Source organism: Saccostrea cucullata, unplaced genomic scaffold, assembly GCF_032062105.1.
Source record: "Saccostrea cucullata isolate Sc308-1 unplaced genomic scaffold, CSIRO_AGI_Scuc_v1 ctg1005, whole genome shotgun sequence".
Lineage (NCBI taxonomy): Eukaryota > Metazoa > Mollusca > Bivalvia > Ostreida > Ostreidae > Saccostrea > Saccostrea cuccullata.
In genome coordinates this window covers 47,878-64,297 of record NW_026927867.1, presented here as the reverse complement: position 1 = coordinate 64,297, position 16,420 = coordinate 47,878, and the positions used below count along the sequence as shown (strand labels likewise).

General features: G+C 32.3%; 2 protein-coding genes across 2 annotated transcripts in view; both read right to left on the bottom strand.

The window, feature by feature from the left end:
• Positions 1-16,420, bottom strand: part of LOC134275697 (uncharacterized) — a 57,779-nt gene that overhangs the window by 27,891 nt on the left and 13,468 nt on the right. Inside the window, exon 4 of the mRNA XM_062757958.1 lies at positions 2,151-2,645. Within this exon, the coding sequence (XP_062613942.1) occupies positions 2,151-2,645 (495 nt within the window). The remainder of the gene's footprint in view (positions 1-2,150; positions 2,646-16,420) is intronic.
• LOC134275698 (uncharacterized) lies at positions 12,285-14,667 on the bottom strand. Its single transcript, XM_062757959.1, has 2 exons — positions 14,338-14,667; positions 12,285-12,464 (listed from the first exon to the last, which is right to left on the bottom strand). Exons 1-2 carry the CDS (start codon positions 14,626-14,628, stop codon positions 12,297-12,299), a joined length of 459 nt encoding a protein of 152 aa, XP_062613943.1. The 5' UTR covers positions 14,629-14,667; the 3' UTR covers positions 12,285-12,296.

Sequence of the window (16,420 nt, the reverse complement as noted above, 5' to 3'; positions counted from 1 at the left end):
ACGTTTACAACAAATTAAGCATATGTACATTGTATATAAATCAGAACGTCAATACAATACCAAGTTACTGCGTATAAGTGATTCATGTTTTAATTACGTCGATATAATGTCGACGTCGCTACAATTGAAATTTTATAAAATATGACGTCAGCCGTATAAATCATGCATACTCTGAATACCTGTAAATCTTTTCGGTTTTCTTTTTCGTGATTGTACTGTATAAAATATACATTTTTTTAAGCTGAATCAAATGCATTACCCATTTTCTCAGTTTTTCAGGTCATGTTTTTATTAGTTATTTCATAATTTGAAATCTGAAAGGTATACTTAAACTATTCAGAACTAATACCAGAAAAGAATAAGTTGAACTTTTTCATAAAAAAGGGAAAAAAACGTTTACAACAAATTAAGCATATGTACATTGCATATAAATCAGAACGTCAATACAATACCAAGTTACTGCGTATAAGTGATTTATGTTTTAATTACGTCGATATAATGTCGACGTCGCTACAATTGAAATTTTATAAAATATGACGTCAGCAGTATAAATCATGCATACTCTGAATTCCTGTAAATCCCTGACAGAGGAAGATACACCTGTTATATCTACAGGTTATATTACCCAAGGTTCTGCATTATTTTGCAACAAAAATGTCATTTTCAAAAAACTTTGATATAAGTGGGATGTTTGCTTGGAACAGCTCATATATAAATTTTCGTTACACAAAACATAATCACGTTTACCAAAGGTGCCGAAAACCTTTGACATTGGTGCAAAATAAAGTAACAGGACGTCTTGATTTCACTAATGAACTAGTATGGAAATAAATATAGAAAAGCATATTTTGAGTTGGAGTAGGACCATAAAATTTCAGATTTGACATCTTATTATCCTATCTATCGAAACCAATGAAAAACTCAATAATATGTTAAAATTGGGATAAACTCTTTTCTCAAGAGCGCGAGCATATATTGAAAAAGTCCATTATAACCTGTCAATCTTTAATATAAGAGAACGAAATGTATTAAGGACGTTCGATCCTGAAAGTTTGAGCGTATTTTGGTCAGGTTCTTTATTTATAAAATTCTGCATCTGCATCATTTTTTAGTTCTAACATTAAATCTGAATTCTACAGTGCAAATTTAAGTATATCCGATGAAAAAAAAAACGCGATTAAATTCCATTCAAGTAGAAATAAGCTGAGACTATATTTTGTGGCGGAAGGTTTTTTAGACGATAATGATCTGGGTTTTTTTTTCATTTTGAACTATAACAGTACTCTTTATTTTGGATTTCTATTTTCCATCCTGGTTGCACACAAAGCTGTTTTTTGCAGTGGAATGTGTTATGCTGGTTATGAAATATCTATTAAATTATTTCTTATGAATTCTATCAACAAAGTGTGACAAATTCTGAAAATCCTGGAAAAAAATTGAGCCAATTTTAACGTAAAATTTACACTTTTTTTAGTAATATCTGAATATTCACATCATATACCCCCACTTTGGTTATTATTTTCTAAATATTCTAGATTAATTTGACCTATTTGCTTAAAATCAGGAAAAGTTTAAGACTTTAAAATAATTTTCTTGCTTATTACATTTTCAATGCCAGAAAAATCACTTTTCATTTGTGCAGAAAGGTCAAATAGTTGATTACGCGAAGCAATTTGAACTTTTTTTTCAGTTACAATTTTTAAATGTTTTTTTTTTTTAAACAAACTTATAGCTCATTTTGTTTCATGCTCTAATTGGATAAAAATATTGGAGGTAAAACATAAAAATTCAATTTTTAATCAAGGCACAAATGTCAGTGCAAGAAGGTCATATTAAATGTACTGTAGCGCCAAAAGAAGCGTATTGACCCCCATTTTTTTATTTGAATTTTAATTAAGCTATGTATGTATAAACTTAAAATATACTTGGCAGAAAAAGTTTAAGACTTTAAATATCAGGATCGAACGTCGTTAAGTAATATCTGAACATTCTCAAGCTATCCATTGTTAGTTTGCTTTTATGTCATATATATAAAAACGAATTTACTATAAATAATTGATGGAACTATATAATTAGTTCAATTATTTTTCTGTTTTCCATTGTATTTCAAAATCTCTCAATGATAAAAAAAAACCTTGATTTATACTCACAGCGATAAATTATCTTATGATATATACTCTTATCATTCATGGTAGGGAGGATGATGATGTCCAACTGTAGTTTGTCTATAAAGAGGTCGTACATCTTCTCTGGCTCCTCCGGAACATACACACACCTCTCTCCCTCACTACTCTCATAACCCCAGGATCTGCAGTATTCTGATACCACGTCACGTGACGCCGTGGTCAGGAAAAACTCCAGATCGCTGTCCTCCACCAGACACTCCGTAACAAAGGCGTACATGACGTCATGTCGAATGTTTTCTGATATAAATGTAACGCCACCGTCCCGCTTATAAATTATTCCGTCAGGTATCTTTGATACGTTGATTTTATCATATAATGGTATGTCTGTGAAATATCTTTCCCTGAGTTTGTTTAACACTTCTTTGTGGGACTTGTGATTGACATCAAACGTATACTGATCCACCAATAGAACACAGTACAGTAGACATCTCACAGCAGGCTTGTATTGGTGATACTTATCTGAAATTACAAATATTCAGAAGTGAAGTTTGAGTTATTGCCGATTCAACTTGTCTGATAGATTTTGATCAGTACTATCTTTCATGAAATTTGATTTTAAACTGACTAAAACGCTAAAGAAAGATTGTGTGAATAATATTTGTTTTACATAATTTTGTCGTGCAGCTTTAAATTGGCGTGTTCGCTGCATATTAATCAGTAATCACACATCTGTCTAGAAGAATAAAATTTTGGCTTTATTCATTTTTTTCCCCACAATTCAATATCTTTAATGTAACGTAACAGTGATGCTTCTCGAAGTAGAAGGCACGATCTAAACTTATTGCCTTGTTATATACGACTGTCGCCTGCGTGGCGCAGTGATTAAAGTATCTGCACTAGAGTCGCAAAGAAAACAGTTGATCATTAGGTCGTGGGTTCGAATCGCATTGTTGAGCGTAGAATCAGGTACATTCTCTGAAAAGTTCTACTTTCCCATCTAAACGGCGAACGAACGGTAAACGAAGGTAAACGAATGGTATACGAACGGTGAACGTACGCAGAGCGAACGGAACGCGAACTCGAGCGCAAAGTGAACAGTAAACGAACGGTAAAAGCAAAATGAACAATTTATTTGGAATGCCTTCGATCTTTTTCTTGCATTGAAGTTATTAAATTATTCTTTGATTTTAATTTCACGTGCTAAAATATAAGTAAACAGTAGGTAAATAAATCAATAATAATTTAATGCATCTACGTGTTTTATCGATATTTTAATGACGCTATTTTAATTGCCGTATAACGTGTATATCTTGCCGAACGCGTGTAGTATAAATATAAAATTAATTTACCTATAGTAAATATGCTTATTATTTCATCTAATAAATTAATGCGTGGACTTAGGAAGTAAAAAATACTATTTGTAGAATGAATTAATTACATTCTACCCGGTTGAAACAATAATACATGTATTTCCGTGCCAAGGCGATTCTGTATTCATTTACAAATGTCTGTTGACGTATTTACTCATATTTCAAAATTCTAAGATGGTGATTATTTTAGCTAACTTCTACATGTATCTGTAGATATTTCCCGGTTGTGGTTTTACTCGGACAAGATAATGAAAAGAGGCAATCAAATTATTTGTAAAAGATTAAATTTTCAAAACTAAAAAAGTAATGTGTTATCATAGTTTTTATTGAACAGAGAAATTTACGAGAGAGAGAGAGAGTTTACACGTTTCACACGAAATTCTCGTGCTTCTCCTGTCAATCAAAATCATTCGACACAGTAGTACAAGTGTGGAAATCTCGTTTCATGGAACATGCCGAAGGCAAAGTGTCAATTACTTTTTCCAAGAAGATTTTACATTTTTCCTATCCTTTCTAGATCTGATTTTCGCATTTCCGCAGAAAAAAAATATATAATAGGAATATATACTTGGAGGGATCAAATTTGAAATTGAATTTGAACATATTATCTGCCAATTAAAAATACTAATGTGGGCACATGTATATTTTGAAATACTACTATTTTTCAATGACTGTTTTGATATCGATATTAGTTTTAAGATTTATTTTCTTGTGTTACAATACACATTAAAAAAATACTAAATTTTACTGAAAATACTTACTAAGAATTTGATTTCGGAAGAAAAGGCGCCGGGTAGGCAAACATACCCAGCAGGCACGCAACGTTGTTTCAACGTTGAAAGGAGGTGGAATATAGGTTGCAACAGTGATCAATTATATTTCAACGTTGTTTCAACGTTGAATCCTCAACCTTTTTTCAACGTTGAAACAACGTTGAAGCTGCAACATATTTTCAACGTTGAATGTTCGTTGATATTTCAACGTTGAAAAAAGGTTGAGGCTGCAACGTATTTTCAACGTTGAATGTTCGTCGATATTTCAACATAGAAACAACGTTGAAGCTGCAACAAATTTTCAACGTTGAATGCTCGTCAATATTCAACGTTGAAACATCTTTGAAGTTTCAACATGTTTTCAACGTTGAGTATTTTCTGATTATGTAGAGTTAAAACAAGGTTTAAAAATTCAAAGTCTCTCGATTTCAAAGTTGAAACAACGTGGAAGATGCAACATATTTTCAACTTTAGGAAAGTTAGGAAAATTTAACGTTGTAACAACGGGTAACGAGTATTGAGCATTTTAGTTTTTAAGTTCAAAATATAAAGGAATCTTTATTTTCTATCCCATGTGATAAAATTTTTTATTAGAATTTGAAATGTATTTGTTTATGAAGCAAAATGTAAAATGAATTCAACGTGTTTTAAACCAAATATCAACATTTGTACATTGTACAACCGAAAATGTTCGACCAAATCCCAACCTAATTTCAACCAATGTTCACTTTTGTTCAATGTTGATATTTGACGTTGAAACAACGTTGAAGCTTCAACGTTGCCTCAACTTTCGTTTGCAACCAAAAATCAACCAAAAAACCAAAAATTCAACCCATTTTCAACGTTTATTCAACGTTGAAAATTGACGTTGAAACAACGTTATGTCTCAACGTTGACTCAACTTTCATATGCAACCAAAGTTCAATGTTGATTCAACGTTGAATCAACGTTGAAATGCCTGCTGGGTATATTTTGGTATGGTGAAGGAAGGAATTTTCCCTCTCTAAAAATTTAACTCTAACTTAACGTAAAGTAGAAAAAAAAATTAATGTAGTATATTTCAAACAGGTAGTCTTTTCTTATATTTAAAATCACACTATAAAATTAATTAGCTCTTAAGATATCTAATTAACTGAATATCTGCAGTACTGTTGATAATAGTCAGACCTCAATGTAGTTCTAATATAGGATTTCGTGCATTTTTTAAATACCTGTTAGAAATATTTTTTGTGTGTATTCTTGTATTGTAAAAGTCTTGGATTATTATACATCCATTAACAATTTGTTGTCTTTTACATCACAACAAAATGTTGCCGTGCTTGAAGCATTTGTACATTTTCCTTATTTAAATTTAGTATTTTAGCATCGTTCTACAGACATGTACGAGGGGTTATCAAAAAGCGCCATAAAATTAAAACCACTTTAGGCACATCAATGAATTTTAAAAATTCTACTTGGCATTATTTTTTCTATCTAAGGATTAAACTATAAATCATAAATTTTATTTTTTTAATAAATTAGTAATGTTTTTGTAAGCAATGGAATGTCCAGGCGGTGCAACCTCGAAGATGACGTACGATTAACGGTTTTGTGACCTATGTGTAACTAAGAAAAACTCTTTTGATATGAACATTTGACATCCAAAAATCCTGTTTGTTCAGGTATGTGAACACAATTGTCCCATAAAATATGAAATTTTCACTTCATTCTGGAAGTTCTATGAAATTTTATCGTAATGTTACATGGAATGTCCAAATAAATGAGGCCTTGATAATGACATCAAAAGGGGGGGTCCTTTTCCAACATTCTGAAAAAAACTGGTATAGGCCTCAGAAATGTTTAAATTGGAAACAGAGAAATAATATGCATCCAGAGTACTTGTCTTTTGATGTCAAAAAAAATTCAGAGAGAACAGGGATACAAAGTTAACGTCGATTGGTGATCAATGTGTGAAAAATCAATCACGTTAAGAAATGACGTTGATAGTGTGTAATAGATATTGAGCTCCCAAAAGCAAAATATACTGGTACTATCAAGCCTGAATCTCTCTCAATGTATGAATCCATTTGGAATATCATTTTCATTAAAAGCCGTTGTTAACACTAGAGATGTTTCTGAATATGAATCGAATCCGAATCTGAAAATGAATATAAAAACGAATCTGAATCGGAGGGATTCCGATCCCGATTTGAAAAGAGATACAACTCTAATTTATACACTGAGAGTATGATTACTGATGTTTTGTCATTAATATATCAATGAATACTTGTAACCTGTATGAAACGTTAATGAATGTGTAGCCCCCCCCCCCCTGCAACAAATGACAACAATCTTGTATGAAATAAGTCTTATTTTATTTGTTTTACTATAATATGGTTGTTACAAATTAAGTGAAAAAAGGGTCAGTCAAGTTTGCTAGATTAATTTTATTTTTTTTTTCTCGTGGCCTAAGGAGTGTGTTTGAAATGTCATCGGCGAACCAGGGATTTTGCAACAATGACATTTTCGTACAGGTTTTCCATAAATTGAAAGGGTATTTATTCTGTTATTCAGTCTATAGAATTTGACTTATCCAATTTAAAACAATAACAATCCCAGTAACAAAAGTATGAACACCGTACACTATTTATTTCCCTTTAAGCTTATTGTTACATGTACAGTGACGATTTAAAAAGCGGATTTAGGAAATATTCTCTTTCTAAAGTTTTATCAAGTTTTCAAATCGGGATCGGGATCTCACCGATTCAGATTCATTTTCAGATTCGGATTCGATTCATTTTCAGAAACATCTCTACTACTGGCTTTTAAAACCAGTGACCATATGAAAATCCACTGTCTTTCTCTGTAACCTACAGCATTTTCACAGTACTATACGGTATATCTACAGTATGCTACGGTATGCTAGCTCTGTATATACAGTTTATCTCTGTATGCCACTGTATGTATCCCAAGCATGCCACAGTTACATACAGTAGGCCCCGATACGCCTACAGTATGCCACTGTATGGCTACTGTTTCCTACAGACAACTACGGTACACCACAGTACATGCCCCAGTACGCCCCTGTATATGTTCATTGAAGCAAAAATGAAATTTACACACTCCCAGAGCAATGTACAGTTACCGAAGATGTGGGATTATCACAGAGTTACTTACCTAGGAAATTTTTGAACATTATTTTAAACACATAGTAGTATTTTTTTAATGTGTTAAGAGGTTAATGATCTTTTATAACTCTGAAATAACTATGAAAAATTAATAAATTGTTGCTTCAAGAAATATTTATCTATCAATTTTAAAAATTAATTATTTAATTATTCTTTGGTTTGATTTATTAGTTAATTGATTAATTTATTTATTTTGCAAACACCTATTTAATCCATAAAATACTTGGAGTGATTTTGTAACTTTGAAAAAAAAAACACGACCGGGGTAATGATGCATTTTGGAAAATTGTAAATTTTAAAATTGATATAGTTTCTTTGAAAAAATAAATATAATTTATGTTCCTTGGTTCTCCTGCCAAACGACTGAGCTTGTTTTTTGATAAACAGGCAAAAAGAAATAACATCATGCTGAAGTGAAATATGTCATTTATTAAAGTAAATGACGGAAAAGTAAAACACATTTAACAAATTGGGGGTCAGAAAAAGGAGGACTCAAATATAGAGTATTACACATCTTAGTCAAAATATTACACAATCTGACCCCCAGCACCATAATGACATTGTAACATGATGTACATAGGCAAAAGGGGGGTCAACCAGACTATAATAATAATTCCAACCCTGTAATCTTTCACAAGGTACAATATACATGCATTTTAAGTTGACCCCCTTATAAACATCATAAGTTTGGAAGACATATACAAAATGCTCTAAACTGCTGCCTTGCCTGTCATCAACAAAGGTGGGAAAAAAAAATAACAAACAGCCAATAACAATATAATCGCACAGGCATTAAATTGAACACAACTATGTTTCTCTCACCGCCGAGGAAAAACCATATATAAAAAGCCACACTGCTTTATGCTGAAAAATCATATGGAAACTTGCAGACATAAGCAAAATTCCGAGGTACACAAAATAAATGTCGGACTCATTCTCAGTAACCTAATACATGGATTTGCCATTTATTCCAATGTACAAAAAGTTTACTTGTTCAGTAAGAACCTGCGGTAGAAATAAGTACTATAAATCTCTTTTAAACCCATTCAAACACTATCAAAAAGGATTGGTAAAACATATATAACAACAAAAATATCAACCTGAAAGAAATTACAAGCATTGGTGGCAGAAGAGGTGGATGGTGGGTTCGAAAAATTCAACAGTTGAATAAACCATGCTTTCTCGTTTGGTAAACGGATCAATAATGATCACGTGGAAAAGGGTAAAATTAGTTCAAAAAAGGAACCGAATAGCTACTTAGTATAAAACTAAGTCCAATACAGACACTGTTTTATGATAACATAATACAACAAGAACATGTCACATAAATGAAATTATTTGCAATAATTACTATTTTATGCTCCTTAGTTCTCCTGCCAAATGACTGAGCTTGTTTTTTGATAAACAGGCAAAAAGAAATAACATCATGCTGAAGTGAAATATGTCATTTATGAAAGTAAATGACGGAAAAGTACACATTTAACAAATTGGGGGTCAGAAAAAGGAGGACTCAAATATAGAGTATTACACATCTTAGTCAAAATATTACACAATCTGACCCCCAGCACCATAATGACATTGTAACATGATGTACATAGGCAAAAGGGGGGTCAACCAGACTATAATAATAATTCCAACCCTGTAATCTTTCACAAGGTACAATATACATGCATTTTAAGTTGACCCCCTTATAAACATCATAAGTTTGGAAGACATATACAAATGCTCTAAACTGCTGCCTGTCATCAAAAAAGGTGGGAAAACAAAATAACAAACAGCCACAATCCAATCAGAGATTGGATCCGCCCACCCAAAGGCGTCTTGGCAGGAGACGCAAAATTCCTCAACAGGATGATTAATATAAAAGCATTTAAACATCTTTTTTTTAAATTTTTTTTTAAGTTGACATATACTCAGTTCAGAAGACAATACAATAGTTATTGTGAACAAGAAAAAGAAACATCTAATAAGACTGAGTGAAAACATTACAAAGGGCAAAACATCAAATAATTTTAAAAAGTGTACAAAATACCTGTCTGTAGTGAATATTAACCAGACAGCAAAATGGGAATTTAAAATCATGGACAATGACCTTGTCAACTGCAGACAACTTCTAACCAGTCAACAAAGTTGTTAAACTTACATCATTCTGCATCAAAATGTGCCTCTTGACTGCAGACAACTTCTGAACAGTCAACAAAGGTATCAAACATACACCATGCTGCAGTCAACAAAGTTGTTAAACTTACACCATTCTGCATCCAATATGCCTCTTGACTGCAGACAACTTCTGACCAGTCAACAAACGTATCAAACATACACCATGCTGCAGTCAACAAAGTTGTTAAACTTAGACCATTCTGCATCAAAATGTGCCTCTTTACTATAGATAACTTCTAACCAGTCAACAAAGGTATCAAACAAACACCATGCAGCCTTAAAGTGCCTCTTAACTGCAGGCTTCTTTTGTTCAGTCAACAAAGTTGCTAAACATACACCATGCTGCATAGACATAAAAATATGCCTCGTGACTGCAGACAGTTAACTTCCGAAGCAGTCACCAAAGGTGTCAAACATACACCCTGCTGCATAAAATGTGTCACATGACTGCAGACAACTTCTGACCAGTCAACCGAGATGTCAAACTTATAAAAATGTTCCTCTTAACTGCAGACAACTTCTGACCACTCGAGAGGAAAAACAGATTACCAAACTGAGGGTTTAAATTTGTGAGGATAGGTATAAGGAACCAACAGACAACTTCTGGCTTGGCTTGGCGGAATCAAACAATACAGATAATGTCATACATATGGTATAACGCTCTGATATACTATTGGTAACTGATGTCAACAAGAGACATTTCAAATAAATTAATAAATACTGTGTACATTTAAAGTAATGAAACTGCCTCAACACGTATGGCCCCGTGCTCAGTGACATATAGCATAAACAAAGTGGTATAAATTCCTTAACACGTCTGGTCCCGTGTTTAGAAAGTCTTCCATTTTCAACATGTGACCCATTAAACACGTATGGTCCCGTGTTTAGAAAATCTTCCATTTACAACATGTGAATCACTAAACACGTATGGTCCCGTGTTTAGAAAATCTTCCATTTACAACATGTGACCCATTAAACACGTATGGTCCCATGTTTAGAAAGTCTCCCATTTACAACATGTGACCCATTAAACACGTATGGTCCCGTGTTTAGAAAGTCTTCCATTTACAACATGTGACCCACTAAACACGTATGGTCTCGTATTTAGAAAATCTTCCATTTACAACATGTGAATCACTAAACACGTATGGTCCCGTGTTTAGAAAATCTTCCATTTACAACATGTGAATCACTAAACACGTATGGTCCCGTGTTTAGAAAATCTTCCATTTACAACATGTGACCCATTAAACACGTATGGTCCCATGTTTAGAAAGTCTCCCATTTACAACATGTGACCCATTAAACACGTATGGTCCCGTGTTTAGAAAATCTTCCATTTACAACATGTGACCCATTAAACACGTATGGTCCCGTGTTTAGAAAGTCTCCCATTTACAACATGTGAATCACTAAACACGTATGGTCCCGTGTTTAGAAAATCTTCCATTTACAACATGTGGCCCATTAAACACATATGGTCCCGTGTTTAGAAAGTCAGTCTTCCATTTACAACATGTGACCCACTAAACACGTATGGTCCCGTGTTTAGTGAAACATTCCATGTATAAGATGATCTAACTATTCAAATACATATGGTCCTGTGTTTAGCCAATATCTATTACATGATGTAACATACTAAACATGTATATGGTCCTGTGTTTAGTCAAACATTTCATGTACAAAACATCTACTTTCTAAACACGTATGGTCCCGTGTTTAGAGAAATATTTTTATATACAACATGATGCAACAACTTAACACATATGGTCCTGTGTTAACTGAGATATTCCATATACCAAGTGATGCAACTTTCTTAACATGTATGGCCCCATGTATAGTGAAACAACATTGCATACAACAATCGAATGCATAAGCTTTAAAGCATCATCAATAGAAATTGCAGGGTTAATAAGCATGTATTTTTTCCTGTATGACAGTAAATCCTCATTAGGATACCTTTATGCTACAGTAATTTGCATTTGTCAAACGTATGGTCCCGCTCGACGGCTACTGAGCTCTGCAGAGATTGATTATAGAGATGATCCATGAACTGTATTCACCCTTTGTTTCATATTTTGTAGAACAACTATTATAGAAGATATGATTTCACAAAATGTGTTTCTTTTAAAGGACCTGTGATTTTTGCATTTTCTTTCTTTTTCGATCTAAAAATATTCATATTAATGATCTTATGATCACCCTAAGTCTTCTTTGATTTCTAGAAAGTTTTATTTTAGGTAGTTTAGTACAATCTGACATAAAACTTGTAAATATCCCTCTGATATGACTTTCAGTTTACCAGATCTTGATCAAAGCTTTGAAATATTCAAATGAATCTCTTTATCCTGAATGAGGTTAGTTTATAGATTAATTTTTTTTTTGCATCGGTCAATTGAGTTAAAGTGATTGGAATTTAAAATTTTGGGCCCTACTGCATATCTCTAACCCCTGTTTCAGAAGAATTGACTAAAGTTTGCTTCATGTACTGATAAAAGACATAAAGTGTATAAAAATCTTTATTTCAAAATTAGGATATATATATATATATATTTTTTTTTTACAGAAACTATTGAATTCAGTGAAAAATCATTTTATCCTGATATTATCTTACTCAATGGACTTGTTGACAGAGCATTCCCCAGAAACATGAACCAATACATCACCCAAACTAAAAGTGGCTGTTGCCACAATACTTTGCTATGTTGAGGCAATGTCCTTGGTAATGGGCACTTGTTTGTCCACTGTTGTGTTGTCTGTGCATGCATATCTGATTTCTGACTGTTGTTTCCACATGGCCCATATAGTTTCTGCAAGTGTTACCCAGTGTGGATAGTGTCTGTTTCTAATTTGGTGGGATAGGTAACTCTGGAAAAATAAAAGTGTAAACTTCTATCCAGTATATGATATTCATTTTTTTTAATCAAGTGCTCTTGATCTAAATCAACATTTTAAGCCATGTCCTATACAACTGTACAATCAGAACATGCAAGATAAATTCTTAGAGAATGATATAATTATTTTACTTTGGGTATTGCACAGCTGCAATAAATCAACAGGGAATAACAGGTTATGTAAATCCCAACATGAGAATATGTCTACATATATGCAGCATAAATTATTCTCATTATAACATTATATTACCAAAAAAACACTTCAAAATTTGCATGTCATAATATACTACCATGCAGGTCTTGCACAAATCAACAAACACAAGTGCATTATTGTGCATATGGTCCTGCACAATCCAATAAAATACATGTGTATATGGTCCTACACAAGTCAACAAACACAAGTGCATCTGATCCTGCACATTTTTCCCTGCAACCCTAACAACAAAGTACTATAGTTAACTATAGTTTACTATAGTTTACTATAGTTTACTATAGTTAACTATAGTAAATCAAAGTTTTCACTATAGTAAATCAAAGTATTTTTACTATGAATCTCAGATAGATATATTTTATTTTTTAAACTTCCTACAAATACTTTTCTTGAATTAAAATGAAGTATTCCTTGTATATTTACATATTTTATCCAAAAAGTATATCATCAGTATGTAATTTAAAATATATTAGGGCTTTAAATCTTCTAAAAAGTTCTAGAGTAAAGTTCAATAGTAAATCAAAGTGTCAAAGTTTTCACTATAGTTAACTATAGTAAACTATAGTTAACTATAGTGGATTTTTGTTAGGGAAAGTTCAACAAAATTCATGTGTATATGGTCCTACACAAGTCATCAAAAATGTGTGCATAGGGACCGGCATGAATCAACAACTTGCATGTGCATATATTGTCCTGCACAAGTGACTAAGTCAACAAAATACATATGCATATGGTCCAGCACAAGTGACTAAGTCAACAAAATACATGTGCATATGGTTGCGTACAAGTCAACAAAACAAAATGTATGTCAATTTGGCATAATTATGTATGGTTCTGCATGAGTCGACAAAATACATGTGAATATAATTCTGCCCAGATCAACAAAATGCATGTGCATATAATCTTTCATGAGTCAAAAGGTAATACATGTGCACATGGTCTTGTCCATGTCAACAAAATACATATGCATATTGTTCTGCACATGTCCACAAAATATGCGTACATGTTCCTACAAGAGTCAACCAAATGTGTCAGTGAAATGAATGTGAATATGGTCCTTCACAATCATAAAATACAACATAACTTGTAAATCAGTGGTGGGTTTGCATGGTAAACATAAGTAGTGTATGTGGATCACTCTACACTAATTCTCAGTAAAAGGTCACCTGAAACTGTGGTGTGCACCCTTAGCAACAATATTATATCACCATTAAATCATGTAAATCATTCTACCTATATACAAGCTGTGCCTATGACCTGCACAGTTTATGTGATAAATGTGTATCTGGTCCCACGTACACTATATCTTGATTCAACAATTGATCATGAAAATTTGATTCATACACGATTTGTGTACCCATATAATGACAATATTTTACCAACATCATATAGGCAACTAACTCCAAACAATTTTTTTGGCTCCATGAACAACTTGAGTAAACTTGAGTAAGATCATTCATTGTTCAAACTCTTAAAAGGAAAAGCAGAATTTGTTACCAAGTATAATACCTGTATTGGTAAAAATATTGCAAAATTATATAAGGAACCAAAAAACTTTAGCCTTTAATTATGAGCTAATTAACTTAATTTTAATGGATAACACATGACTTCATCAGAAGTACTATACTATACTGGCCTGTTTTATACTGGGAATGCAGGAGTGTAAAGTGAATACTACATCAGCATCAATGGAGATCTCATAACTTGTAAAAAGGTAACACTCGTCACTGCTGAGCTGTTTATATTCACTCATCAATATCTGGTTTGTGTAGATGATTCTGACATTCAAGTCCTTGAAGAAGTGAAAGGTTTCCACTGTAACAAACAGGTTCTTATTCCCCGGCCAAGGTGAATGTAAGAAGCAAACTGTCTTGTGATATTTTGGATGGACAGTTAATAAAAATGATGTTATTACATAGATGCACATTTTCTAAGCTCAGCAAATTGCAAATCACCGTAAATAGGCAAAAGTCCCTAAAGGAATGAAGTTACTGGTGTGATTAATAAAATCTCCAGGCCTGTTCACGGTGTTAGGATTAACGATGTAGGTGAATCACTGACGGCCAGTTTCAAAAACGTCCCGGGAAAGAGTCTATACACTGTCAGGTCTATAATGTAATTGTATATTATTGTTTACAGCAAAGACCTTCAGCGAAGGGTCTATGTTTACACCTGACATAGTTCATGTAAGAGTTTTCGGGATCTCGAGCCCGACATTATTTTCTACATATTTTACACCACTGTAGATACACTGACACCGTTTATCGATCGTTTACCAAATTTACGTCAGTTGACCATATTATTCCCCAGACGACTCGTAGTAATAGAATAACCATGTAAGAATCGCATGTAAAGTATTTTGGTCGTCCTGAATTGCGACTTCCTCAGCATGTTTTATGCCCGCATGTAAATTTACAAGGCCGATTTCGCAACAAAAACTCACTTTACAGACGTTTTTTCTGCAAATAACAAGCAGATCACATCGTCCGACATCTTCAAAATGGCATCACAACAAAAGTTGTAGGATTTTCTTTGGGAAATATGGTATAAATTCAAAAAATTCAGCAGTTCAATAAACCATGCTTTCTCGTTTGGTAAACGGATCAATAATGATCACGTGGAAAAGGGTAAAATAATTAGTTCAAAAAAGGAACCGAATAGCTACTTAGTATATAACTAAGTCCAATACAGACACTGTTTTATGATAACATAATACAACAAGAACATATCACATAAATGAAATTATTTGCAATAATTACTATTTAATTAACGGGTGAAATTAATCATTTGAATTCAATGAATGACTTCAAATCTACAAATAAATGAACTAATTATCTATACTTTTTATTTATTTGTTTATCAATTTATCTAAAAAAAAACATGAATAAAAAAATAAAGAAAAAAATAATTTATTTATTTCTGTAATTGACAAGACAACAAAGTAATTGAATATACACCCGAATTGATTTTTTTTTAGTTTTATGTATATATGAAAATTATTTTACCTAAAATATACTACAAAGTATTTTTTAAGCATATTAAAACAAATTTCAATTATTTTACGTTCATGATGGATATCAAAATAATCGTTAGATTATGCACAATTTTAATTTGTCAATTGCAATTTCATATTTTTACTTTCTTTTGATTGAAAAAAAAGGATTTTAAAACCGTAACATATGAAAGAACTTCAAAGCCATTGATTATTTACAGGTGACAGTATCACTCTGCAGCTGTTTGAAATAACATTTTCTCTTTGTGAGAAAACCGTTTTGTCCAACAAAGCAAAATTAAAGTATCAAAAAAGCTATTGACGGGTTAAGATTGTGCATAATTAGACGATTATTGTGATATCCAACATGGAAGCAAAATAATTTAAAGTAGTATAAATATTCTTCAAAAAGACTTTAAGAGACATTTTAGCGGAAACTTGTTAACATTAAATAAGCCAAATAAATCCAACTTTCGGGATAACATTTATTTAATTTATTTGTATAGTCAATTTTAAAAATAAATTGATAAATATATTATTCTTTTTACAATGATAAAATACGTGATTTAAATCAGTATTATTTATTTATTCACTAACCATTTAACAATCATTTATTGAATTGATTTTTAAAACTAAAATTTTCTAAAATGCATCATTACTTTTGTTGTGTAGGTGTGTGTTTGTGTATTTTTGTTCTCTAAAAGATACAAAAAAAGCCATTCCAAGT